This window comes from Marmota monax, unplaced genomic scaffold (assembly GCF_021218885.2).
Source record: "Marmota monax isolate L192 unplaced genomic scaffold, Marmota_monax_Labrador192_F-V1.1 WCK01_AAM20220418_F8-fsc01149, whole genome shotgun sequence".
Classification (NCBI taxonomy): domain Eukaryota; kingdom Metazoa; phylum Chordata; class Mammalia; order Rodentia; family Sciuridae; genus Marmota; species Marmota monax.
In genome coordinates, this window is record NW_026694724.1 from 15,222 (window position 1) to 40,972 (window position 25,751).

Below are 25,751 nucleotides of genomic sequence, written 5' to 3' on the forward strand. Positions count from 1 at the left end.
ACAGTTTGCAGAGAGATCACAAACTGGCAATTTACAAACAAGTTTTTCTTTTTAAAATGCTTAGCATTAGTTTCCAAGACTTGTAAGTTAGCAGATTTCATATAATTGAATATGCTTTTATATAATATTTCAGGATTCTACCTCTCTAGAGAACTGAGGATTATCTGGCAAGAGCCAGCCTTCATTATAGCAAAGCCACAGTTAGATGGGACCAAGCAGCCACACTTGTCTTTAATGGAGTAGGAGTCCCTCATTTACCTTAGCTCTTGTCAGCACACTCTCTTTCTCCTTTACCTACAATATTTAGATAATCTTGTTAGGTCAGGGTAGGAATGACTTGGTTGAGTGACTAGTGGGCTTCCGGGGCCCTTCCAAGGGCCTGAGAACTATGACTATTATAGAAATTTGATCCAATCTCTGAACCCACACATGTAAATGAAGTACTTAAGTGGCTTTGTCATGTAAGAAATCAGGGTGCATTGGAGAATCCAGCATGTTTGAGTGCCAATCTGGGTCTACCCTGAGTCACTGAGAAGGCTCAGTTTATCAGAAAGAAAAACCTTGCCTACTGATTTGAGATTTACTTGCTTCTAGAAGGGAATCCAGATAACACAGGATTACTTGAAGGTTCAAACTTGGATGCTTTTTATACTCATCACTTTTTCTGTCTTTCCCAGAATCAACTTATATGAGTTGATGAAGAGTAATAGCTTTCAAGGTTTCAGTCTATCGGTAGTTCGGCACTTCATGCTCTCTGTATTGAAGTGCTTGCAAATGCTTTACGTAGAGAAAATCATCCACTGTGATCTCAAGCCTGTGAGTATAACCTCTGTCCTGCCAGGAGAGCAGGTTCTCTTTAGTGGCAGTTAGGGCAGCCAGCATGGCCAGGGCTTCCAGAGTGGCAGCCCTAAATTTCCTGCTTATAGGCTAAGTGAGATGCAGTGAAGCAGGACTAAGAGAGGTGTAGTGTACTTGAGGCAGCTAAGAACCAGAGGGGTTTCCTGCAGAAGTGGTAGGGGTGGGTGGTGGCTGTCTTGAGCATCAAGATGTTCCACAAGTAGTTGTGGGGGTCTGGGTTTACCCACTTTTGCCCTTTCAATCATTAGTCGCTTATAGTTCTTAAGAATTCTTGCTGGATTCTAGAGTTTTCCCTTATCTGTTCTGCAGAGGCTTGTGCCATTCACGTAGATGGATCATTCTACTACTCTGCTCTGCTAAGTCCTTACTAGATCCACTGTACTCTGTGTTGCTCCTCAGGTATGGCCCACCTCAGACCACTTCCTCTCCTTCAGTGGCTGTGCCCTTCTTACTTGTCATGCTAGTATTGTATTCTTAGCTCATTCTGTGTCTCCCACTGGACTGCAAGCTCTCCCAAGGTCAGACTGTTATGTCCCCAGGACCTAATATGGTGCCTGTGAGAATAATGGAAAGCAATAAATAAATGCTTGTTAAATGAGCCAATGATTGCCAATATGAAGAAGTAATACTATAGAGGTAGCTAAGGACAACATGTGAGGAACGCTCGTTCCAAAAGTAATCTGACCTTCACAAGGTGAATATCCCTTAAGTTCCTTACTCCCTTCTCTGCACCCCCAAACATGATTTAATTTTTTTAAACTGTTACTCATAAATAAAATTGAGGATATTTTTTGTAACTTAATATTGTAAAGATATGGGAGGACATTGCTTTGTTCTCCATTTCCAAATTCCTAACCTTTAGCTTTGCGGTTCCAAAAATTCACAATGCCCATGGTTCTTGGGCTTAGGGAAGTGACTTTCACCAAGGAAATCTGTAAGACACTTAATGGCTAAAATATAAAGTAACAGATTTCCTTGGCAAAGTATATCAAGTAGACCAAATAGGTGCATCCCTTTGGAAAACATACACACAACCAGCAGGGTATTTTGTGAGTAAAGAATCAGGGAATTATTCTTATGGACTTCATGGTTAGTATGGATGAGCTATGATAGCTCATTGCATTTGTCCCTTCCCTGGAATTCTTTCTACCAAAAAGATGGGAGATGAGAGGGTATGGTAGTCAGCTTTTGGTCCCTGTGATAAAATACCTGAGATAAACTACTTACAAAGAGGAAAGATTTGTTTTGGATCACAGTTTTCAGAGGTTTCACTCCATGGTTGAATGGCTTCAACCATGTGATGAGGCAGAACCTGGCATTAGGAGTTCATGGCAGAGCAAAGCTGTTACCTCATGCGGCTGGGAACCAAAGAAAGAGACAGGGTCCCAATATCCCCTTCAAAGGCACAACCTCAGTGACCTAACTTCCTCCAATTAGTCCCAGCTCCTAAAGGACCTACCACCTCTCCACAGTGCCATAGGCTGATGACTAAGCCTTCCACACAGCAAACTTTGGGCTTTTATCATAACAAAGGGCCAGCCCCATCTAGTGAAGGGGTCTTCTTTCCATTGGGCTAGAGACTTACTAGAAATTCTTTTAAGATTTCTGCTAATTATCCTCCTTGCATCAACACAAACATTCTTTAGAAAAGATACCGTGGAGCAAATTTGGATTTTTAGTTTTGGTACCAGAGGCTTCAGAAGAGGCCTGCTATGTCATATGTGCCATGTTATGTACTCAGCACGCAATCACATGATCCATTCATTTGACGTGAGATCCTTGAGGCACAAGTAGGACTTTAATCTTCCAACCTCAGCCAGTGCTGAAAGGATAGCCCAGAAGTTCGACCTTGTCATTTCATGGGTTCCGCAAAGTCAGTGTGAGACACACAAACCCCAATCTAACTTATTTAGTTACTTATTTATTTATTTGTTTATTTATGTTCTTTATTGTCATAGTGGTAGGTCTACAGGGGCATTAAACCAATTCAGTGATATTTGTAAGGCAAGTGAGGCACAGAACTGGGTGTGGAAGAAGATATTAATAAACCCACCATCTTCAGGAGTTACATAATCAATATGGGGAAAGATACATGCAAAACAGTGAATAATGAATCCAAAGAAGGTGTAGACTACAAATCAATGGGAAATAAGAGCAAGAGAGTACAATGGAATGTGGAGAAGATGCCAGAGGAGGAGTTTGAAGGTGGTCAGATTTGAACTAGGCCCTGTAGGGGTGAGCATTTAAGTAAGTGGAGCACCTTGGACAACATTAATTTTTATAAACTTGACCTGTCTTTTTTCTCTTTGTGCTAGGAAAATATAGTGCTATACCAAAAGGGCCAAATCGCAGTTAAAGTTATTGACTTTGGGTCCAGTTGTTATGAGCACCAGAAAGGTAGGTTCCCCACTGTCTGAGTTCTCCCATTGCAATTTCTCTTCGTTTACACACAAGACTACCTGGGTTCCAATCTAGGATCAGCCATCCAGGGTTACTAGTATGATTTTGAACAAGGTGTTTCACTTCTCTGAGCCTAAGTTTCCTCATCTATAAAATGAGAAATTAGATTCAAATACCATAGAGGCTCTTTAAAGATCTTATATTCTGTGGACATGAAGTTACCAATAAACATTGGGTCACAAAACTAACTACATGTGTATCAGAAACACCTTGGGGCTTTGAAAAATTATAGTTTCCAGGACCTCACCCTACTAAATTTCTGGAGAGTGCACAGGAGTTTGCACTTTAGAAAACAGCCATTCTAATGTTTGGGATTTACTGTCCTAGATTCTCTAGGCTTTGTACTTTTTTTCCAAACTAGAATGCAGGAAGTAGCCCTGGAGCACATTTGCATCAACCTTTATTGGATTTGATTTAAGTTCAATTAACTTGGCTTTTGTCAAGACTGATGTAGAAAACATGTACCATTCAACAAATGTCTATTTCCTGGTATTCATCATTTGCTGGTTTGGGTACCAAAACCAAAACATGAAATATTACCTGTCCTGGGTTGCTTATGTATAATGTAAGAGACAGAAAGATTAAAAAAAAAAAGTAAAATAAAATAGGTAGAATGATTGGGAAGATACACAGGCTCTATTAAGGGCACGCACACACAAAAAGACTGTGGGACCAGCCTTCCTGGTGTCAGAATGTGTCAGAGGGAGCCCTCTTAGGCTGCAGAAAGGACTATCGGATAGGTATTCCCAAATAGTCTGCAGAACCACTTTGGAGGACCTATCTCCTTAATATATTTTTCCATATGGATCCTATAAGAATTCCATCCAGAAAACAATGCTCCCCATAAAGAACTTGTATGTTTACTCTTTTTAGATATTGGCAACTGTATTAACCTATTAGTTGCTATTTATCTTGGGCTGCCAGGATGCTCAGAACTGAGTTTGCAATTACTGTATACTTGCTTTCTGACAGTAACGTCCTCCTTTATATTTCTCCTGACTTTCCTTTTATCTTTGACTATGAGGCACTATGGAGTATGGATACTGGAATTGGACTTCTTGGTTTCAATTCCCAGCTCTGTTCACTGGAAGCTGAATGACCTTGACAATTCATTTAACCTCAGTTTTCTTATCTTTAAAATTGAGACAAAAATTGTACCTGCTTCATAGGGCTTTTGTAAGGATTGGAAGAATTCATCTACATAAAGCACTTGGGATAGTGCCTGGCACATGCTAAGCACCACACAGGTGCCATTAAATTTATGGTTTAAAGTACCCTATATATATGAACTTGGCATAGTACTCAAATTCATTTTGGAAAAGGCATGGTATAAAAGTTGTTTTTAATCAAACATTTATTTTAAGTTACAGAATTATTACATTCTTATAACCAATCTAAACATTAAAGAAGTGATTATAGCCCCTCTCAATCCAGGAAATCACAACATAGGAAAAATCAAAATGTTCCATTTCCCTGGTTTTAGATTCCTTATCTATAAAATGTAGGCCCCCTACGATATAATCTTCTTTCTATCTTTATTTGCTGAGATTTTTGTTGAGCTTTTCTTTTAGTACTTCATTATACAATAAATATATATATATCTATATATATATATATACTATATATATATATGTATATATATATAGTATATATATATATATATATATATATGTATAGATATATATATAGTATATATATATAGATATATATATATACTATATATATATCTATACATATATATATAATATATTGAATAGACATTGAATTTAAATTTTGCATTTTGTACACTTCCAATTCTGATATGCTTCCCCCAGTGCCAAATCACAATACTGTCAGAAATTATCTTTCCAAAGCTCACCTGACAGTTTGAAAACTTAGTTTATATTAGTGTTATGGTTTGCTTCTTTAAAAACTTGTCTGACATAAAGTATTTTAAAGTACCCTGCTTTAACTTGCTCAGAACAATGCCTACTTTGGAGTTCCTTATCAATCATCAGGTTGTTGTGAGGATTTGATGATGTTTTGTTTTTGATGTTACTTTCATCTTGCAGAGCTCAATAGGGTAAGAAGGTGGGGATAGGGGGATTCTAAATTATCTGCCATCTTTAATTGCCAAACTATCCTGGAGAGGGGGCCCTGGAGAGAAAGCCAGCTTGCCCACATCAGATTTCTCTTTTTGCCCTAACAGTATACACCTATATCCAGAGCCGGTTCTACCAAACCCCTGAGGTGATTCTGGGTCACCCCTACAATATGGCCATTGATATGTGGAGCCTGGGCTGCATCTTGGCAGAGCTGTACACGGGTTACCCTCTGTTCCCCGGGGAGAATGAGGTGGAGCAGCTGGCCTGCATCATGGAGGTGAGGAGGAAGGCCTGCTTGGTTGATGTCCTTGGATGGCTTCAGTCCTGACATGGAGCTACATCAGACTCATCAAGGGCAGTGGCCTGCATACTATTTTTTTTTTCCTTTGGTCAAAGTTTCCCTAAAAGTGTTTTTGAAGTTACATACTTCTTGTACATTTTTGAGAACTAACATTTTTATTATAAATTTACATAGTTTCAAAGGATGCCATTTCCCCCTTAATGTAAATTGTGACATTTAAAAATAAAACTGTTAAAGCAATCTTTCAAATATAGCCAAAAGAATTAAAAAAAAAAAAAAGAGTGACCTAATACCCACCAAAATCTACCTTTAAAAGGACATGAATAAGTTCTTTAACAGTTGTACCTTTCTTTAACTCTTTTTCCTCCTTGAATGAACTTTTTAAATTCTACCTCATATATAGAATTTTATTCTAATTTAATATAGCTTTATTTTTAAATATATCAATCACTATAACTTCAAATTTTTATTATCATAAGCTCCATGTGTAGAATTTTTTTCTCAAGAGATCACTAAAATAGAACTAGTGCATAAATTAAGATAATTAGTAGGCATAAAATGTGAAATTTTACTTCACATTGTATATACCTCTTAGAAGAATAAATGGAGCTGAGTTTTCTCTTTTTCCCATTAATTTTTATACCTGTAAGTGAACACTACTTCTTTTAAAAAAATTTTTTTTAGTTGTTGATAGACCTATATTTTATTTATTTATATGTGGTGCTGAGAATTGAACCCAGTGCCTCACACATGCTAGGCAAGTGCTGTACCACTGAGCCACAAACCCAGCCCCAACATTACTTCTTGCTACAATGAACAGGCTCAGGACCAGGCCATTACAATACATTGATTCCAAAGATGTGAACCCAGGAAGGAAAGCTGTTCTAGTTATGTTGTCTCATTCTATGACTTTTTTTGAATTCTGTGTAACAGTTGAATAATGATCTATCATCAGAAATTATTTTTATCAACCTATCAGCTGAAACAAATAATTGGAAATTATCTGACAAAAAATAGGTAGCGTTCAGTAATGACTTTTGCTCTTTTAACCTGGGAGGACTATTTCCCAGTAAAAAGGCTTTACTAAGACTCATCACAGGATTATTAATCACATCTCATTTTTTTTTTCAATGAAGTTTTCTTGTAGAGCTAAACTAGACAAAATGGAGAAAATAACTAAAAATTTGAAAAATTCAAATTTTAGGATTTTCCTAGTAAACTGATAAAAGTTTGACCGTGAATCTCTCTAAATCAAAAGCTAAATTTCTGTTTTCTAGATTGTCTCAAAGTTAATCAGTGACACATGCCTTTGAGAAGTATTAAATATAAATGATTTCATTTGTTGTTTGAAACTAATAATAAAATATTAAAATAATTTAGATGAAAATATCTAGAAATGGTAACTATGGTGGAATCAACACTGGCCTGGGAGTTAGTAAGTTTGGGGTCTAGCCCTTGTTCTGACTTTTTGGCAAGTCATTTCCCACTCTGGACTGGAAAATGAAGGGGTCAGACCAGATGACTTCTAAGGTTAGTAATGATTTTATGAAATATCCCTGAACCATTCCTGCTTCTAATACCAAGGTGAATGGGGCATCTGGCTTGAGCTTCCCACTGCCCCAGGACTGACTCAGTTTCCCCTTGATATCTGTAGGGTTGAGGAGCAAGAAGGCAGGATTGTGCATGGATTATGGCCAGAAACCTAGGGCTGAGAGCAACCCATAAATTTCTTTATCTGTACACTCCTATAAGGTTCAGTAGAGAAAAGTGAATAAGTAGGCCTACACTTTTCTTTCCAAGAAGGAATTTATCTTACAAGAAATGCCTTCTCTGGTGATTTGTATCTCCTTTCCCTCCCTTCTCTTCCAGGTGTTCCATGCTGGGGTGTGTCATTCCTAATTCAATGTGATCAGCATGTACCGACATTGAGATCTGGCTGCTATCAAGGTGGCTTGCCTTTGTTGGTGCTGATGTATGTTTAGAATAGCATGTGAATCTTAAGATACTGAGACAGCCCTGGAGACATGAGCTCTGGGTCCGCCATGCTACTGACTTGATGTCATCACTTAATATCCTCAAGTTCTTATCTGTAAAAGGCAAAATGTGGCCAAAGTCCCACCTAGCTCTTAACAGTCTTTGAATCTGTGACTTCACCAAGAGTGAACCAACTATGCTGTGCTTGTTGAAGGTGCTGGGTCTGCCGCCAGCCCACTTCATTCAGATGGCCTCCAGGAGACAGAAGTTCTTTGGTAAGTCCCCAAGTCTAATCTCTTTATCTCATTGTGTCTAATGAGGTGTCACAGGTCTTGAAGGTACTTCCCATACCCTAAATCTCATATTTTGCTTTTCTCCTGTCCCCATACCAAAGGGCAGGATGTGGTTTAGGAGCTTACAGGCAATGAAAAGTGGTCCCAGATGGCATGCTGGAGATGAGATGGGTGAAATCACAAGGGGAATGGGTTCTTGGCAATACAAATGCATTGGAGCAGGAGAATGATCAGGTTCCCACTCAGAAGACCAGTGAGAGAAGAGGGCTGTGGCTGCCTCATCCCTGCAGTTGGCCCTTGCTCTGGAACACCCGACACAAGGCTGTTGAAGGCCCTGGTTCCTTGAACTGTTTTTTGTTACTGTTTGCAGTCAGTCACTTGCAAGCCATCATTTTACTTCCAACTGACTTATAAAACTCTTTTTCTATAAAGTATATTTAATTTATATTTGATGACTTAAAGATGATCAGTTAGTAAAGCTGTGCATAGCCAAACTGCCCTTTCTTATTCTACCTGTTAGCAATTACTTTTTGTTAAATGTTAGTCATTGATTTAGACATTAAAAAAGCAAAGCAGTATTAAATTATCTGCAATTTAATATTTTTATAAAGATATATGTAATTGCTATATTACTGTGATATTGGTTCCTAGGTATTGGGGTGGTCAACTGAGGGGAGCCTTTGCAACCAGGATGCTCTATATATAAACAAAAAATGTATCAGGAGTTGGCTATTTTACAAGTGTTTTTATTTTTGTTTTATTTTGTATCAGAAATTGAACCCAGGGGTGCTTAACCTTTGAGCCACATCCCCAGCCCTTTTTATATTTTATTTTGAGACAGGATCTTGCTAAGTTGCTAAGGGCCTCGCTAAGTTGCTTAGGGTCTTGCTAAGTTGCTGATACTGGCTTTGAACTAATGATCACCCTGCCTCAACTGTCCAGGTTGCTAATTTTAAAGGCATGCACCCTGTGCCTGGCCTTATGAGTGTTTTTCCACTCAAACTGTCTACTGAAAGTCCATATATTACTAACCTTTGAAATCTTCTGTTTGCAAATGAATTAATTGTAAAGGAATTAGAATTAAGCTGTATTCATGAGTAAATATCAGAAAGTTTTATATTTCCATGTACAATAAAGCATATTTATTCTGAAAATGTATACTAATGAGTAAATACTTATTTCCCTTGATTTGTCTCTCTGGTATGGCAAACTGAGTATTGTCTGTTGAATTTGAATCCCTCAAGAGGACATAATGGGGAAATTAAGCTTCATATGATTTCTAAAGAAATTCCACAGAATATAAATCTGGACTAAAAAAAAAAAAAAAAACTTTTAAGTGAAAAACAGTATGATAAACTACAAAATGAATGATGCATATTTGTGGGCCTATAAATGGCTCGTCATAAGACTTCACTTCTTGGCATAAGTCTTTAGATTCCTGCAGAGTTGGGTGTTGTATTTTGGAAGTGGATCACACTACAGTTTTGAAAATGAGTGGTGTTATTCTTGACTCCTTCAGAATATATCCCTCTGACCTTTCAGCTGCCACCTCTTCTCTGCCTCTGTCATAAGCCAAGCTTTGGTTAAGGAAAATGGATTAATAGTTAAAACTATTTTATCCATCTAGTTTCCACTCCCCAAACTAATTTTAAACACTTGCTTCAAGGATTTATGTAATCTTGGTAAAGCTAATAAAAGCTCTAAAATTTTAATAAAAGTTTTAGGGAAAATGCAACTTTTGGATTCCTACTGTGTAATATTTATAAAGTAGTTTGAAGGCAAATACCCAACACAAGTTAAAAGCAAAAGCCAGTGATTATAATAATACAGTTAGTTCTGTAGCAGTCTTTATTGACAAATAGCTAAAAGAAGTCCCGCATTACATCACAGCTATTTTTCTCCTTTTGCCAAAATCATTAGATGGTGGGAAGTGCCTTTACAAAACTATCAAATTACTGTTGTTTCATTTTTGGTAACTTTAGCAGCAGTTCTTTTATTCTTCATCTCAGCAAGATTATGAGGTTGAGATACAAAGTGAATCTAATGCGTAACACCATTTTCTAGGTGAGAGATGACAGAGTTCCTCAAACTTGCCCTGGATGCTTCTGATCCATCTGCAGGGTAGAGGTTAATTTTCACTTTTGTGTCCATTAGGATTCCAAATGAATTCTGGATAATAATGATGAATTAGTACTATTTGTTTTGCCAAGGCGTAAATACTTCTATGTATAGTAATTTCATTTATCATACTTTTATTTGTAAGCTAATAAATAAACATTTTTAGAAATCAAAACAATTCTCCCTGTTGTTCTTTCCCCACCCATAGATGACTGTTTCTTAGTTTCATTGTGTATCCTTCCAGTGTTTCTTGTGCAGATCCAAATATTATTTCCCTCCTTCCTAAAAAGGTGATGTTCTTTTTATTTTATTCTATACCATGATTTTTCTATTTAATTAGTATCTTTACGTAAGTCTCTCTCTTAAAGACACTGCTTGCTACACATTATTCCATTAGGTAGATATATCACTATTTATTTGTTAATGAAACCATTAATAAATGGTTATTTGAGCTACGGTTAGGGAAACCAACTTCCTGTCAATGTACATTTGGAATATTTATAATCTTTTCTATTAGAAATAATTTTAATATGAGTGAATGCAGGTATTCCTAGCATCAGGGCTGTGGTTTAATAAGCCCACCAGTTAATTCTGATGAGGCTCAAGTTTGAGATCCATTGCTCCAGGCAGCCATTGATCACAATGGTCAGGAGCCTACGCAGCCTAGTCATGGCTCAAGAAACATTTGATTAAAGCACAAGAGTTTTAACTGAATTCTCCTTGATTCTACTTTTTACTTACTTGAGGATTGCTTTTATTGGTCTACCGTGTCATCTGGTCTTGCCCATGTACTCCCCTCTCCTCTTTCCTTTCCAACCTCCATTTCCCCAGTTACCTGGTAACCAGTTTTTCTAGTCCTCTCACCCTTCTCATTGTTTCAAGGCTGTTTGAATTTGTTTTGTTTTTTAACTCCTAAAATTGTAGTGTCCAAGCCTCAGTTCAGTGTGCTGTGGTTTGCAGGATAGTGTTCAGTACTACAAAATGTTCCTTCTTTCCCATTCCATTCCAATGCCCTTTCCCTTGCTCAGTTCAAGGTCAGCAATATAAGGACTGATCTTCATGTTTTGGTTCTGTCTTTGAAAGTAATTTTGAGTAATATATTTATTTTGACAAGATTATTTAACAAAAATAATGTATGCACATATATAAATATTTTAAAAATAGCATTATACTCTTGCAGTTTATTTAAGATTGATTCCTAATCTATACATTTTAATTTGGGGTAGTTTGAAATTTTGAGCTCATCAGTAGAGCTCTAGAATGAATTGCATTTTTATAGGTTCAATTATGAAGTGTGGTATGATTCAGATGATCTTTATGAATATCATTACCCTTCATAGCTAGTTTTCTTCTTTTCAAAAATGACATAACTTGATATTAAAGTTTTTTCCTCCCTCTTTCTATTTTAGTGGGGAAACAAGATTGAACAAAGAGAAAGTACTTCAAGGTTGGTATAATCTGGTTGTTATTCTAAATCTCTGCTTTAGTTGTTAAAGTGATATGCAAATTAATCAGATTCAGTGGGTAGGGTAGCCTGGGGGCAGCACTGTACTGGGATTGACTTAGATTGAGATTTCAGAAATAAAGTATATAACAGCCACAGAATATGATCAGAGCAACTGGTAACCAAGAGGAATAAATCTCTTGACTGAACTAAATAGACACAACAGCTCTTCAGCTGGGCGTAGTGATGCAGGCCTGTAATCCCAGTGATTTGGGAGGTTGAGGCAGGAGGATCTTAAGTTCAAGGGTACCCTCAGCAAAGTGAGGCCCTGAGCAACTTAGTGAGACCCTGTCTCAAAAAATAAAAAGGGCTGGGGACAGCTCAGTGGTAAAGTACCCCTGAGTTCAAACCTTAGCATCACCACCACCACCAACAAAAAAACCCAGAAACCACTTCTCCAAATTGCTCTTTACATCCAGCTTCTAAGAGGCCTAGTCAGCTGATTAGAAAGTTATATTGGTTCTAGATGCCTTAAAATATAACTGTCTAGATTTAAAATGGTTCCTATTTGGAAATGTGACGTTTTCTGGCTGGTGTTAATGGTATTTTCCAGCTCAGATATTTTAGTTTTAGTAGTAACCAAGAGCTTTAATTCTCATGTGTGCTCATTATTTTATTCTGAACTGATTCTTCCTCTTGAGTTCTGTTAGTATGGACCCCAAGTTTTTAGTTGTCCTGTGATCTAGCTCAGCTTTTTAAAGAATATCCTGAGTAAACTTTCAGGTAGAACTGCTATTTTCTATGCTGTGATTATAAAAGCATTTAGTTTTGTTTGAGGGGTAGTGACCTGGGGATAATATAAACTGGTTTTCATTCCCAGGGTGCTTAACTCCCTTTTCTGGAGACTAACTAGTCTGACACTTAAATGAACCTGCTTTTGAATGACTTGTACTTGACCCAAGTTATTCTCTGGCTTTGATAGGTTGCCACCACCTTGTCCTTTAGTACTACTCCTTTGTCTTACTTCATTTGAAGCTGACCGTGGAATGTGAATAAAGTCTTTTGTGTTCACATTCATTTTTTAGTTTATTCTTTTTTTTTTGTTTTAATTCTTCTCCTATCTTAGTTGGATGCTTAGTTCTTTAAAAAATATACATAATCTTTTTAGCTGGTAATAGTCTATTTGCCTTTATTCTGGTTACTGATATGTTTGAACTTCTTTCCTTTGTTGTTCTTTTCCTCCTTCTTTTTGTAGTCTTTCTCTTTATTCTTACTGGCTTTTATATCTTAAGTCCTTATTTCTCAGGCTTGTCTTACCTTCCCTAGTGGTTCCACCATTTCTTGTCTTTTAATGGTTCCCATTCATACTCGTTTTAGTCAGTTTATGATAATGGACTGGGCAGGTGAAACCACACGTTTATTTCCTCACAGCTGTGGAGGCCAAGTCCAAGATCAAGGTCTTCCCAGTCTGCTTCCTGGTTTGCAGACTGCTGTCTTTTGATGGCATCCTCCCACGACTTAGAACAGACAATAAGAGCTCTTGTGCCCGAGCATGCTTTTGTTCTCTCTTTTTTTCCTCTGTGCTAGGGCATTCTACCACTGAGTTCATTCCCAGCCCTTTTTTATTTTGAGACAGCATCTTGCAAGGTTGCTGAGGCAGGTATCCACCTTGTGATCCTCCTGCCTCAGCCTCCTGAATCACTAGATTACAGGTGTATGCCACCAGGCCCAGCTAAGAGCTGTCCCTTCTCATGGGTCATTCATCACATTCATGAGGGATTGACCCTAAAATCTAATCATCTCCCACAGGCCCAACTCCCCAAAATACCAATTTTAGGGAGACATGGATATTCACCCTAACAACACCTAATGAAGAATAACATCATTAATGTCCCCTCTCGAAAAATACAGGAACTTATGTTATCATTGTCTGTCATCTTAGTCTTTTTTTTTTTTTTAAACCACTTGATGTGGACATTATTGCCTCCACTTGTCATTCAGGCAGTGTTTGCTAGCTTTGCTGTTCATCGCTTCTTTTGTATCTCAGACCTTCTTTCCAGAATTATGTTTTCTGAAAGGTTCCCCGGTGTGTGTGGCTAGACTGATGGTAAAGGTGATCTTAGTGCATACAGTTTTGGTTGGACGGTTCTTCAACACTTGGAAGATGTTAATCTATTCTTATTTGGGCTTTCATTGTTCCTGTGAGGAAGTCTGGCCCGTCAGGTGGCATTCTACATTTACATCTTTCTCTATAACTGTTCTGAAAATCTTTGATTTGGTTTATCTAGGAGGGTTTTTTTTTAATTATTCTATTTGATATGCATTGTGTTTCCTTTATCTGTACATGGGTGTCTTCTCTCATTTTTGGAAAACTCAGCCATTATCTCTTTTTTTTTTTTTTTTTTTTTTGAGAGAGAGAGAGAATTTTTAATATTTATTTTTTTAGTTTTCGGCAGACACAACATCTTTGTTTGTATGTGGTGCTGAGGATCGAACCCCGGGCCACACGCATGCCAGGCGAGCGCGCTACAGCTACCACATCCCCAGCCCCAGCCATTATCTCTTTATGTTTATTTTCTCTGTTTTCCATTTTACATGTTTATTTTCTCCATTTTCTACCTCCAAAGATTTCATCTCTGAAAGATGGAATCTTTGGGAGGTGATTAGGTCATGAGGGTGTAGCCCTTGTGGGCAGGATTATTAAAAGGGGGCCCTGAAGAGCTCTTATACCTTCTTTTGCCATTTGAGCACATAAGGGGAGAAGTCAGCACTCTGTACCCTGGAAGAAGCCTTCACCAGAACCCAGCCATGCTGACACCCTGATCGTGAACTGTGAGACATGAATGTTTGTTGTTTATAAGCCATCTAATCTATGGTATTTTGTTACAGTAGCCTGAACTAAACAATGCATGTGGGGAATTCTCATTCTTTCCCATTCATCACCAGTATATCCACATTCCTTCTCCTTGTATCTGTGCTGCATTCTGGGTAGTATGTGCAGCTTTGTCTTGGAGTTCATTACATCTCCCCTCAACCACATCACTCAAACCACTGAGGGATTTTTTTTTTCTTTTCTTAGCATTCTGTTTTTCCTTATTAAAGATTTATTTTATCTTTTAGAAAGCCATCTGGTTGTTTTTAATGCTTTCTGTTAATTGCTTATCTTGCTGAATCTGTCTTTGTGGTAGGGAACAGACAGATGTGAGCAGTGGAAACATGAGGTTAAAGGAATAATTCTATAAAATGAGTCTCCTGTGCTGACTCTCATGTGGTTTCTTTTTTAAAAAAGCAATTTACCTGCAGCCCTGCCTGGCATAACAACCTGTTATCTGCAGGAGAAATGCAGGCCTAAAATGCCAATAAAAACATTAGTTACCCTATAAGGGGGGAATTTTGTGACCCTTCCACAGACGGATCCCAGAACTCTGAAAGGTAAGGATAATTCCCCTAACCATAACATCTCTAAGAACAAGTTCCAGTTAGAACCACTCAGCACAGGACAAACCAACCTAGAGTTCCCATGTGCAGAGAAAACTTGAAAGTCTGCTGTCATCCTGCTGCCTGTCAGTCAAAAGTCAAGAGGTGGACCTGGGTGGGTCTTTCTGGAAACTTCTCTGGGACCCCCAATATAATCAGAGGGTAGGAGAGGCATGCCATCCTTCTCCTGAGAGGACCTGCTCTCCCCTTTTCCTATCCCTTCTAATAAATTCATGCCTGTTACTCTGAGCAACACATCTGAAATCTTTCTGGTGTGATCAGGAATATTCTGCCTATAACATTTATGTCTTATTCATAATTAATTTCATAGCTTTTCTTTGCTGATTTCAGTGTGTGAATTCTTAATGATTCTAAATCTGTTCTTTTTTTCTGCTGACTCTCATTCATTATTATGACTCTCATTCATTCATTATGGATTATTTTCTTGTGTATGTGTTGAGTCTTTGGCTGACCTATTATTTGCTCTAAAATTAGTGGAGAGCTTGTTATCCTCTGTTGTGAGTGGTTTGTTCTGAGCAGGATTTGCATTAGGCCACTGGCCTGAGATGACAGTAGCCTCCTTCTAGGACCCCTTGCTTCAGTGCAGTTTGGTCCTCCCACCTTGCTGTCTCATGAGCAGGCCTCCTCCAGAAACCCTTCCAACCTGAGCTGATGTTGCAGCAACTCCAAATTTCCATATCACTTTTCACATTTCAGCCCAGGGGTCTTTGATGGCTTGGCTTCGTCCCTTGGGGATTTCCTTGCATTCTGTGAGCCCACTCACACCAAGCATACATCACTTATTCTGTAATAATAAGTCCCTTCTCAGTGTCCAATCTGCTTTTTCTCCTGGAAGTGTAGGTTTCATAGTGTTTTGTTTTTTTTTTTGTTGTTGTTTTTTGTTTTTTTTTGTTTTTTTTTTTTTGTTTTTTTGTTTTTTTTTAATGAAAAAGAAAGGGAAGGGGGCAGGGAAGAAAGAAGTACCATCATTATAATATTGAACATTTGGACAATAGAGATATAGAAGGCAAAACTCTTATGGTAATGATAGCAGCACATGTAGGGTCAGAGTCACCATTTATAAAATGCAACCAATGAGGACATGGGCAAACACAAAAGAGGGAAGAGCTAAAACCGAGATGTTGTTAGCATCACCTTATTCCCAGCAGGCAAACAACTCTTTTGGAAAACATTTGAATCTGAGCCTTGATAGAATCAGCTTAACTTCACAGTAGGTACTGTCGGCTCCTTGGCTCTCTGAAAAGTCGTGTAGAAAAGTGCTCGAGGAAACTTTTCATTAAAATAGAGATAGGCACAGTTTCTGTTCTCTTATATGTGGCTTTATCTGTACCCCTCGGTTATGTTTTTGAATGCTTTGTTTCACCACAGGACAAGGAATAGATGAACCTCTTTCAGAGACTGGATTTAAATAAGCGGCTGCTGCTGGTAGATTTATGAGTAAAGTGAGGTTTACTCATGCTTTCTCCAGCGATCGCACACGGGCAAAGCAGGTGAGTGTAGGGTGAAGGTTTAGGCTAAGAGGTCTCAAGTCTCAAGAGTATAAGCTTGAAAGATCTGCCACCAGAGCCCGCAGGGAATTAAATCACATAGACAGCACCTTCTCCCCACTCTCTCATCTCCATGTGAACTCTTTCCTTTTCTTCTCGTTGAACTTAGTTTTTTTTTGTTTGTTTTTTGTTTTTGTTTTGTTTTATTTTTAAGTTAGAGTAGCTTTGGAAAAAATATGCTTAACAAAAAAATAAAAATAAGGTATCAGGAAAAATCCAGGAGAAATGACAGGCAGGAGATCAACCCACAGTCACATCAGATAATAGAAAAGCCAGACAGAGTAAAAAAACATTCTGATTCCATAAAGAAATATGTGACATGATGTAAATGTCTTTAGAGAACAGATCTCTATAAAAATTACACCCAGATTTTATTAAAAAGAACCAAATCAACTTGTTAAAACTCAATGGAAGGAGACTTTTGTGACTAATCATGAGGGAATAATAGGATTGGAATTTACCTCCCTGTGTAAATAACTAGAAAACTCAACAATAAGTGCAAAATCTCAGTGGGGCTGGAGTTGTGGCTCAGTGGAAGACTAGCACATGTGTGGCACTGAGTTTGATCCTCAGTACTGCATATAAATAAATAAATAGAGGTATTGTGTCCATCTACAACTAAAAAAAGTATATGTTATTATATATATTATATACATATATTACACTTATTTATAATTTTCTTCCAATCTGTGGTTTGCCTTTTCATTTTACAAATGGTACTTGCAAAGAACAGACAACTTTTACTCGAATAAAATCCAGTAAGTGAGACCTTGGACTCCGGGCATCATGGCTCTGTGATGCCTAGATGAGGTGGAACAAATAAGCTGAGCCCCAGGATTGTCCAAAGCTGTTTCCAGACTCTGGTAGGGGGCACAAAATAGAGCTCGGTGGTCCCCGTGATTTGAGGAGGGAAAGCGTGGAATTTGGGGATATCAGGTGACTAAAATTTGAGGTTCAGAGAAGTAGAAGAGCTAGACAGAGAAAGAACTCTAGAAGTATACATAGCAGTCTGCTTAAATATGTCAAAATACGTTCTTCTGTCATGGATAACTGAAATGAACAAATTTTTAAAAATTCAACCAAGAAGAAACTCTTAGGGAGACTGTTATCTGCATATGGGTGGAATGACACCGCATGAGAACAAGCAAGACACAGCTGCAGAGGAGAGACTGGTTCCTGGGGAGGGAAAAGTGGAGCTATTCCTAGAGCTCACAGAGGGTGGGGAAGCACGTGAGTCCCCACCAGTCAACGTGCAGGGATTTTGTGGAATAAACAGGGCACGCAGTAGTGATTCCAGAATGGTCACTTCCTAGCAGTGAATAAGGAAGAAAAATGAGAGAAATAGACGATTAAAAACCAAAAATCTTAAAAAGGAACCAGGTTGAGCTCCATATGTGTAATATGAATTGTAACGCGTTCTGCTGTCGTATATAGCAAATTAGAATTTTAAAAAAGAACCAGATTGATCTAGAGATGAAAAATATGATGTCCTGAAATAAAAATGTCACAAGATGGGACTAACAGGGTAGGCACTGTAGAAGAGGTCATTGAACATGAAGACTTAGCAACAGAACATTCTGAATTTACTATGGAGCAGAAAGACAGACTAAAATAGGAAGAAAAACAGTCTCAGCAAAGTATGGAACAGTGTCAGACAATCCAACACACATGTTGGTTGGGAGTCCTGAGAGGAAAATGGGGAAGAGGAGGCAAGAGTAGGAATTCTACAGGAATTTTTCGAAATATATTCTGAAGGTATAAAGATTGAAAATACTTTGAAAACTAAAAAGAAGACTTTTTTTTTTTTTCAAGCAAAATTGGAGAGGCCAAAAACAGAGCCACACTTATATAGTAAATTATTGGTTTTGTGTTTGTGGTCAGTAGGATTTTGACAAAGGTCCTAGAGTAATTTATTAGATAAAGATAGTCTTTTCAATAATGGTGCTGACACAACGAAAATGAACGTCAACCCTTAGCTTGCACCACACACAAAAACTAGTTTGAAATTGATTATATAAACTGGATTTTATTCGAGTAAAAGTTGTCTGTTCTTTGCAAGTACCATTTGTAAAATGAAAAGGCAAACCACAGATTGGAAGGAAAGTATAAATAAGTGTATTATATGTAAATAATGTATACATCATATGTACATATATGTGTGTGTATATATGTACATATATATAAGATACTGTGTGCGTATGAATTCTTTCTCCTCAATAATTAGACAAACTTTTAAAGGGGCAAAATATTTTAATTAGAACAGGAACTTCATAAAAGAAGATACATGCAAGGACAATAAAAATGATACAAATGAAAAGATGCTCGGCATCCTCGATTGTCACATAAATGCAAATTACAACCACAGTTGAGATACCACTGTACATAACATTTGAATGACTAAAATGTGAAGAGATTGTAGAGTATCTAAAAGTCACACACTGCAGGTGAGAATGTAAAAGAAACCAACTACTTTGGAAAATAGTTTAACATATGCTTATTGTTACCCAGCAGTTTTAGTCCCAGAGACTTATCCAAGAGAAATAAGAACGTATGTCTGCATAAAGACTTGTGTACCATTGTTCAGTAGGACTTTTGTTTATAACAGCCATATAATAGACTCTGTGTTTATCAGGAGGTAAATGAACAAATGAACTGTGGTGTGTTCATATAGTGGAATACAACTCAGCACTGAAGATGGAACACTAGATAGGCATCAACATGGATGAGTCTCTCAAAAACATGCTAAACAAAGGAAACCAGGCACTAAAGAGAACATAATACATGATTCTGTTTATATGAAACTCTGGTAAAAGACTGATGTAGAGTTACATAAAGCAGTTCAGTGATTGCTTGGGCCAGGGGTGAGAAGGATTTACTGGCATGGGTATGAAGATATATTTTGGGGTGATAAAATTCTTCTGTATTTTAATTTTTAGCACCTAGGTGGGTGCATACATTTGTCAAAACTCAAATGAACTGTAGACTTAAAATAGGTGCATTTTACTGTTGTAAATTATGTATCAATAAAGTCAATTTAATGCATGGAATAAGTTAGCCAAAACCTCAGTGAACATATTGAGTTACCGATTACACACAGCTGACATGATTGTTAAGACAGTAAACCTAAGGGTGACATACATGACTGATTTAAGACGTGAGGAACATGATGGGAAGTTGTAATGTCTTTCAAGAGGAGACGTCAGAGAGTTGAGGATGAGGCAATATTCAAAGAGGTCATAGCTGGTCTTACAGAATCATTAAAAGACAGTGGATCTCAGATCCAGAAAGTGTAAGCAGTCCCAATTGGTAAATACAAAAGAAATCCACCTCTGTATTCATCGTAGCCAAGCCAAGATTCCAAAGAATAAGGAAGACAAACATCATTCACTAGTCAAGCAGTTAGGCTGTCTACAGGTCTGTCAATGTCAGTAACATCCTCTTCAGTATGCTGAGAGAGGGCAAGGATTAACCTAGGGTTTTAAACCTTTTTCTAGAAAACAGGTGAAGACCGTTCAGACAAACAGACCTTCAAGGCATTTTCAAAAAAAAATTGAAAATAATTCTAGAAGGAAGGTCCGAGTTTCAGAAAAAGATCAGTGAGCAAAGAAATTGGCAAAGGTTCATAGCATAGATAAACACAAAGAAATACAACACGTATATGACAGTAATGATAATGTCTAACTTATGGGGAGGGGGTGAAAATGCAAGGTAGAAGTGGATTTAAACAATTTCTGTAGTTTTGCAAATACAGTGTTTTATGTCCACTAAAAGTAGCCAGATAAACTGAAAGAAGGAAACATGGACACAAATGAGCAAAATAAAAGACAAAACAGCCACAGGAGTAACACACCCATGTTACACACAGATGAGCGATGACCCAGAATCTCAGCAGAGAACTGTAAACAGTAAATTTTAAACAAAAGTTCAAATTCTAGAACCAAAAATAGCACTGCAGTTGAGACTAATGGATGTTAAATAGCAGTTTAGACACTTGAGTGGAGATTTAGGAAATGGAACAGGTTAGCCAACCTTTTCTATAAGGAGCCATGTGATACATACTTTAGATCTTGTGGGCTCTGAGCTCTCTGTCACAACTGTTCACCCCCTACTGTTGGAGTGTGAAAGCAGCCAGAGACAATACTTATGTGGAACTTGTGTCTGTGTTCCAATAAAACTTTATTTACAAAGCAGCTGACAGTTTGGATTTGGCTTGTGTGCTATAGTTTGCTAACATGTGAACTAAGAGATAGTTTAGCAGAAAATACCAGAGTCAGTCATGGAGAGACAAAAGGAGGAGCAGAACAGAAGGGGGACCATTTGTTATTGTTGGTTGGTTTTTGTGTTGCTAGGGAAGGAACCCTGTGCATGCTAGGCAAGTTATATACCACTAGAGACATCCCCAGCCCAAGAGGCAGCATTTACAAGGGAAATGTATTGCTTGTTCTTTGGTCTTATTATATTTTTTAATTAATGAAAGTGTCATGTATTGTGTTGACGTTTCATAGTGATTAACATTTGTATAAGAAACAGTTGTGTTTTGCTTTGCAGACCATGCATGGGATTTTGAAGCATAACCTGTTTTGCAAACATATGACAGTACAGTGACTTATTTATTGTGTATGCCAGATTTTCATTGCTGTGACAAATACCTGAGAAAAACAACATAGAAGAAAGATTTATTTTGGCTTATGGTTTCAGAAGTACCAGTCCATGGTTGGCTGGTTCCATTGCTTTGGAACTGAGATGAGTGAGAATATCATATGGAGGAAAGCTGCTTCACCTCATGGTAGCCAAGATGGAGAGAGAGGGTGGGGGAGGGAAGGGATAGAGAGAGGAGGGGCCAGGAACAAAATATAGTTCCCAAGGGAAAAATATAGTCCCCAGTAACCTACTTCCTCCACACAGGCCTACCTGCCTAGAGTCCACAACCTCCCATTCAGTTATCCCTGGATCAATCCACCAATGAGGTCAGAGTCCTCATGAGCCAGTCACTTCCCCAAAGCCCCACCTCTTGAACATTGGCACTGGGGATCAGTTCTTAAACTCATGAGCACTGGGGGGACATGCCTGATCCAAACTGCAGTATTTATACATCGTGCTTTGGCAGAGATATTTCCTTTAGAAACAAACTACAGCTCTGAAGTTAATTCCGACAGTGGCGCTCCAGGATTAGTGGCCAGTGTCTCAGTCGTGAGTCATGGTGCTTACATGAGAAGCCTGTTTGGTTATTTTCTGACTGACCTTAAGTTTTCCTTGCCAGCATCTCTGAGAAAATTTGAACTTTCGTCAGTCACTCCCAATACTGGGATCAGTCTCTTCATCATAAGCTTTGAGAAAGGAAAAGAACCTATACCGAAGTGTGTTTGTATGAACCTACAGGATCATCTAAATGAAGTGACCAAAACACTCTCAGTTTAGATCTGCATCAAAATTCTAACAGTTTTGAGCTTCTGAAGGGAGTGCCTTTGGCTTACTTTATTTCCGTCCTTTGCTAGTGCTAATTCGGAAATAGTTAAAAATCATATTATAAACTCTTCTGGAATGTCAGCCACATCACACAGTAGTGGAAAGCCATTTAGAATTGACTTATGTTGTCTTGAGTGCAGCCTGCTTGATCCCATCTCTGAGTGATAAATGGAAGGAACTCAGTGTTGCAAGTTGGGGGATTCACATCCTTGTTATAGAAATTTTTTTTCCCCTTTTAAAAAATGTTTGTTTGTGTGTTTGTTCTTTAATGAAAAAATTAGCCTATTTCATTGATTGATTCTTGGTAAGATAATGTATATTTTTTACTATCACATCCAAGTCTTGAAAGAACTATTTATATTTCCCATTGCATATTTATAGTTACTGTTATATCTTGAAAGAAAAGTTCTTTAAATGGAAAATTCATACCATTATAAGTCTATATATAAAGTAAAATGATAAAATAACACTGAAATCTTTTACTTAGAAACAAGCTGTTGGATTTTTTTTTTTTTTCAAGAGGGCTTGAAATGTAGATGAATGCAGATTATGAGTGCAGAGCAACCTGGGGGAGGAGGTTAAGACATCATTTGACTAAAACACATCACAGATGGAAGCTCTGGGCAGAAGATAAAAGAGCAGTGTGCTCTTCTATCTTGCAAAACACAAAGTCAGTGGAAGCCAAGAAAGTCCCCAAAAGAAGTTTGACTCAGAGAGTAAAGACCACTATCCACTTGCTTCTTCTTTAACCTGTAGGCTGAAGAATTTCCAGTTTGGGGAAGGCTCCAGAGAAAGGGAACTATCAACTCTGTGGGAACCTCAGAACCTAGAGGGAGCTTCATTGAAAAGCATCAGGCAACTGTGGTTTTTGGTGGAAGGTACAAATGAAGTTACCTCTGCTTTCCACTAGATGGCGCTGAAGGAAAGGAATTTTGACTAACCTAATTTGGACATGAGCTTGGTCCTTCAAAAGTCCTTGTCTAAATGAAGGCAGTGTCTTACATGTAGTTTGCTTTTAAGTAATCATGTTGCAGAGTGCCATAAATTTCAGCTTACAAGAGGATAAATGCTAAGCCTGTCAGTTAAGGCTAAGATCACTTTTGGTTGATATCTCCTTTGAATATCATTTAAATCTTTTATAAAGTTGTATATTTCAGCATTCTCTGTGTGTCCACACTACCATGTTTTCTGCCAGGATTGGAAACAGAGCGTGGATTTGAGCACTAGAGGAAGTACACTAGAAATAAGTACTTGAAATGATAACCTAAAAGAACAAATAATATCCTCATTCTCACCGTCCCCAAGTAATTCCTTTCTCTTTTTTTTTCCCTCCAAAGAAATAAAACATTGAGATGTAAGAAGAGTTTCCTTTAATTAATTCTCACAGTGCTGTTCCCCTGCAGAGGCAACCACTGCAGTGAGTGAGTGAATGCGTTCATCTCTTCTTCTTGTGTTCACCTCGTGTCTTCGAGGCAGCAGTATTGTTTGGTGCTTTAGAAATGTACATAAATACCATCGAGCTGTCTGTGTTCTTTATTTTTACCTATTCTGTGTTGGGGCACTCTCTATGTTGATATATATAGACCTAGTTAATTATAACCACTGTACTCTCATGAATAAATATAGCACATTTGGTTTATTATTCTGCGAGTGGACATTTAGGTCTCTTCAATATTTCTCCATTGAAACACTGTCACAAGGAAGAATCTTTAGTCTGGCTCCTTGTGCAGAGTGGAAATTGTGCCAGATGTCTCTTCATGGTGGCTGTGCTACTTGTCAATGCCACTGGCAGTACCATGAATGCCTCCCTTCCATATCTTGTCAATACTCGGTACCATCTAACTGGTTTTTGCTAATCTGATGAGTAAAAAACATTATCTCACTATTAAGTTTTTCTGTGATTGTTAATGAACCTGGGCATTTTTTTTTTCCAAATGAATGACAGTTCCGGTCTCCTTAGATTGCTGATTCACTGGTTTATGTTCTTTGCCTGGTTTTCTATTGGCTTGTTCAAGTCAAACCAGTATATCTTGTTCTTTTATGTGTGTGTGTGTGTGTGCACTTGGATCTTGAAGAAGCCTTCTCCATGATAAAATCGTGGAATAATCTTCTTTCTTTTCTCTCATAGTTTTAGGGGGGTTTTGAATGTCAAATTTTAAAATTACCTGGATTTTATTTTATTTTTTAAGTATAAAGTATAGATCCAGTTTTATGTTGTTTTCCATGTGGGTGAAACAGTTACCCCAGCACATTTTTTTAATATTTATTTTTTAGTTGTAGTTGTCACAAAATAAATATTTTATGTGGTGGTGAGGATTGAACCTAGGGCCTTGAACTTGCTAGGCAGGCACTCTACCGCTGAGCCACAACCCCAGCCCACCCCAGCACATTTTTGCAAGTCTGTTCCTAGCCAGGCATGGTGGTGCACCTATAGTCCCCGGTACTCAGGAGGCTGAGCTGGGAGGAACACTTGAGCCCAGGAATTCAAGACTGTGGGCAACATTGCAAGACCTCATCTCAAATAAAATAAAATAAATGAATAATGAACTTATAAAGAAAAAGAAGTTTGTTTTGGCCCACAATTTTAGAAGTTTCAGTTCATGGTTGGCCTCATTGTTTTGGGCCTACGTTGAGGTGACACATCATGGCAGGAACTTGTGGAGAAAGAAAGCCCTCACCTCATAGCCAAGAAGCAAAAGAGGGCAGGCTCCACAATCTCCTTTGAGGGCATGCCCCCAATGGAGGGTGTATTCCCAAGGGTCTAAAACCTCCTTGTAGGCCCCACCTCTTAACGGACCCACCACCTTTCAATAGTACCACCCTGGGGTCCAGGCCTTAACACATGAGCCTTCGGGTGACGTTTCAGAGCCAAATTATAACAGGGTTCTATAACTATTACTCCTTAACTATTCCCCCATCTTTCTGTGGGTGCCTGTAAGTATAACTTTTGAGTTTACTCTTTAGCACCAGACACATACACAATTTTATATATGTGGGAATAAATATCAAATCAGAAAAATTGACTTATCAGTTTCTATATTTTCTTTGTGTTTTATTTGTTTCATGATCCCGGAAGTTTTGAAGAATACAGGCGAGATATTTTGTTGTCTCTGTTGGAATTTGTCTGGTGTTTTCCCCAGAATTAGACTGTAATTGTGAGTTTTTGGAAGAAAGATCATTTACATTTTATCATATCAGCGGCCCACTATAAACACAACTTGTTTCATTTGATTGTTGGTGTTGGCCTCAGTTATGTGGGTAAGGTAATATCTGCCAGGTTCCCCTGAAGCAGGATTGCTTATTTTTTCCATCTTTTTCAACAACATTCCTTGGAAGGAAGTAGATGTGTGCACTCAAGGAGCAAGGACTTAGAGAATGGAAACGCTTAAGTCTAGAGGAGCCTGAGGACACAGGACAACTGAAATTACCCAGAATTCCGTGAAAGGAAGGTTTGCCTCTCATTCTGTTGATTTACGTATTCTTTCAGTCATTGGAATCAGCTGGACTTGTGAATGGTGTTTTGTACTGGGCTAAAGTTCCATAATACTATTGTTGTTGTTGCTCAGATTGTTCCACTTTAGCCATTGGGAACTCTTTCAGTTGGCCTCTACCTCCATCATCTCAGGCTGGTTTTTTGTTTTTAGCACTTCCATACTTCCCATCAGTACAAGACACTCCAGGATCATCTTGCTTTATTTTGTGTCCCAG

At 38.0% G+C, this 25,751-nt stretch overlaps 1 protein-coding gene across 7 annotated transcripts in view; it reads left to right on the forward strand.

Annotated features, from left to right (window-relative positions):
- The window catches only part of LOC124078938 (dual specificity tyrosine-phosphorylation-regulated kinase 4), a 57,653-nt gene that overhangs the window by 11,144 nt on the left and 20,758 nt on the right, over positions 1-25,751 (forward strand). For 2 of the 7 annotated variants that reach the window (XM_058572526.1, XM_058572524.1), the window contains exons 6-11: positions 678-816; positions 3,174-3,255; positions 5,507-5,679; positions 7,892-7,952; positions 11,498-11,535; positions 16,399-16,520. In XM_058572526.1, coding sequence (XP_058428509.1) covers positions 678-816; positions 3,174-3,255; positions 5,507-5,679; positions 7,892-7,952; positions 11,498-11,514 — 472 coding nt within the window. In that variant the 3' untranslated portion in view covers positions 11,515-11,535; positions 16,399-16,520. Of the gene's footprint in view, positions 1-677; positions 817-3,173; positions 3,256-5,506; positions 5,680-7,572; positions 7,953-8,071; positions 11,411-11,497; positions 11,536-16,398; positions 16,521-25,751 lie in introns of those variants that run through there. The other 5 variants (XM_046424036.2, XM_058572527.1, XM_046424038.2 and 2 more) reach the window with 5 other exon arrangements.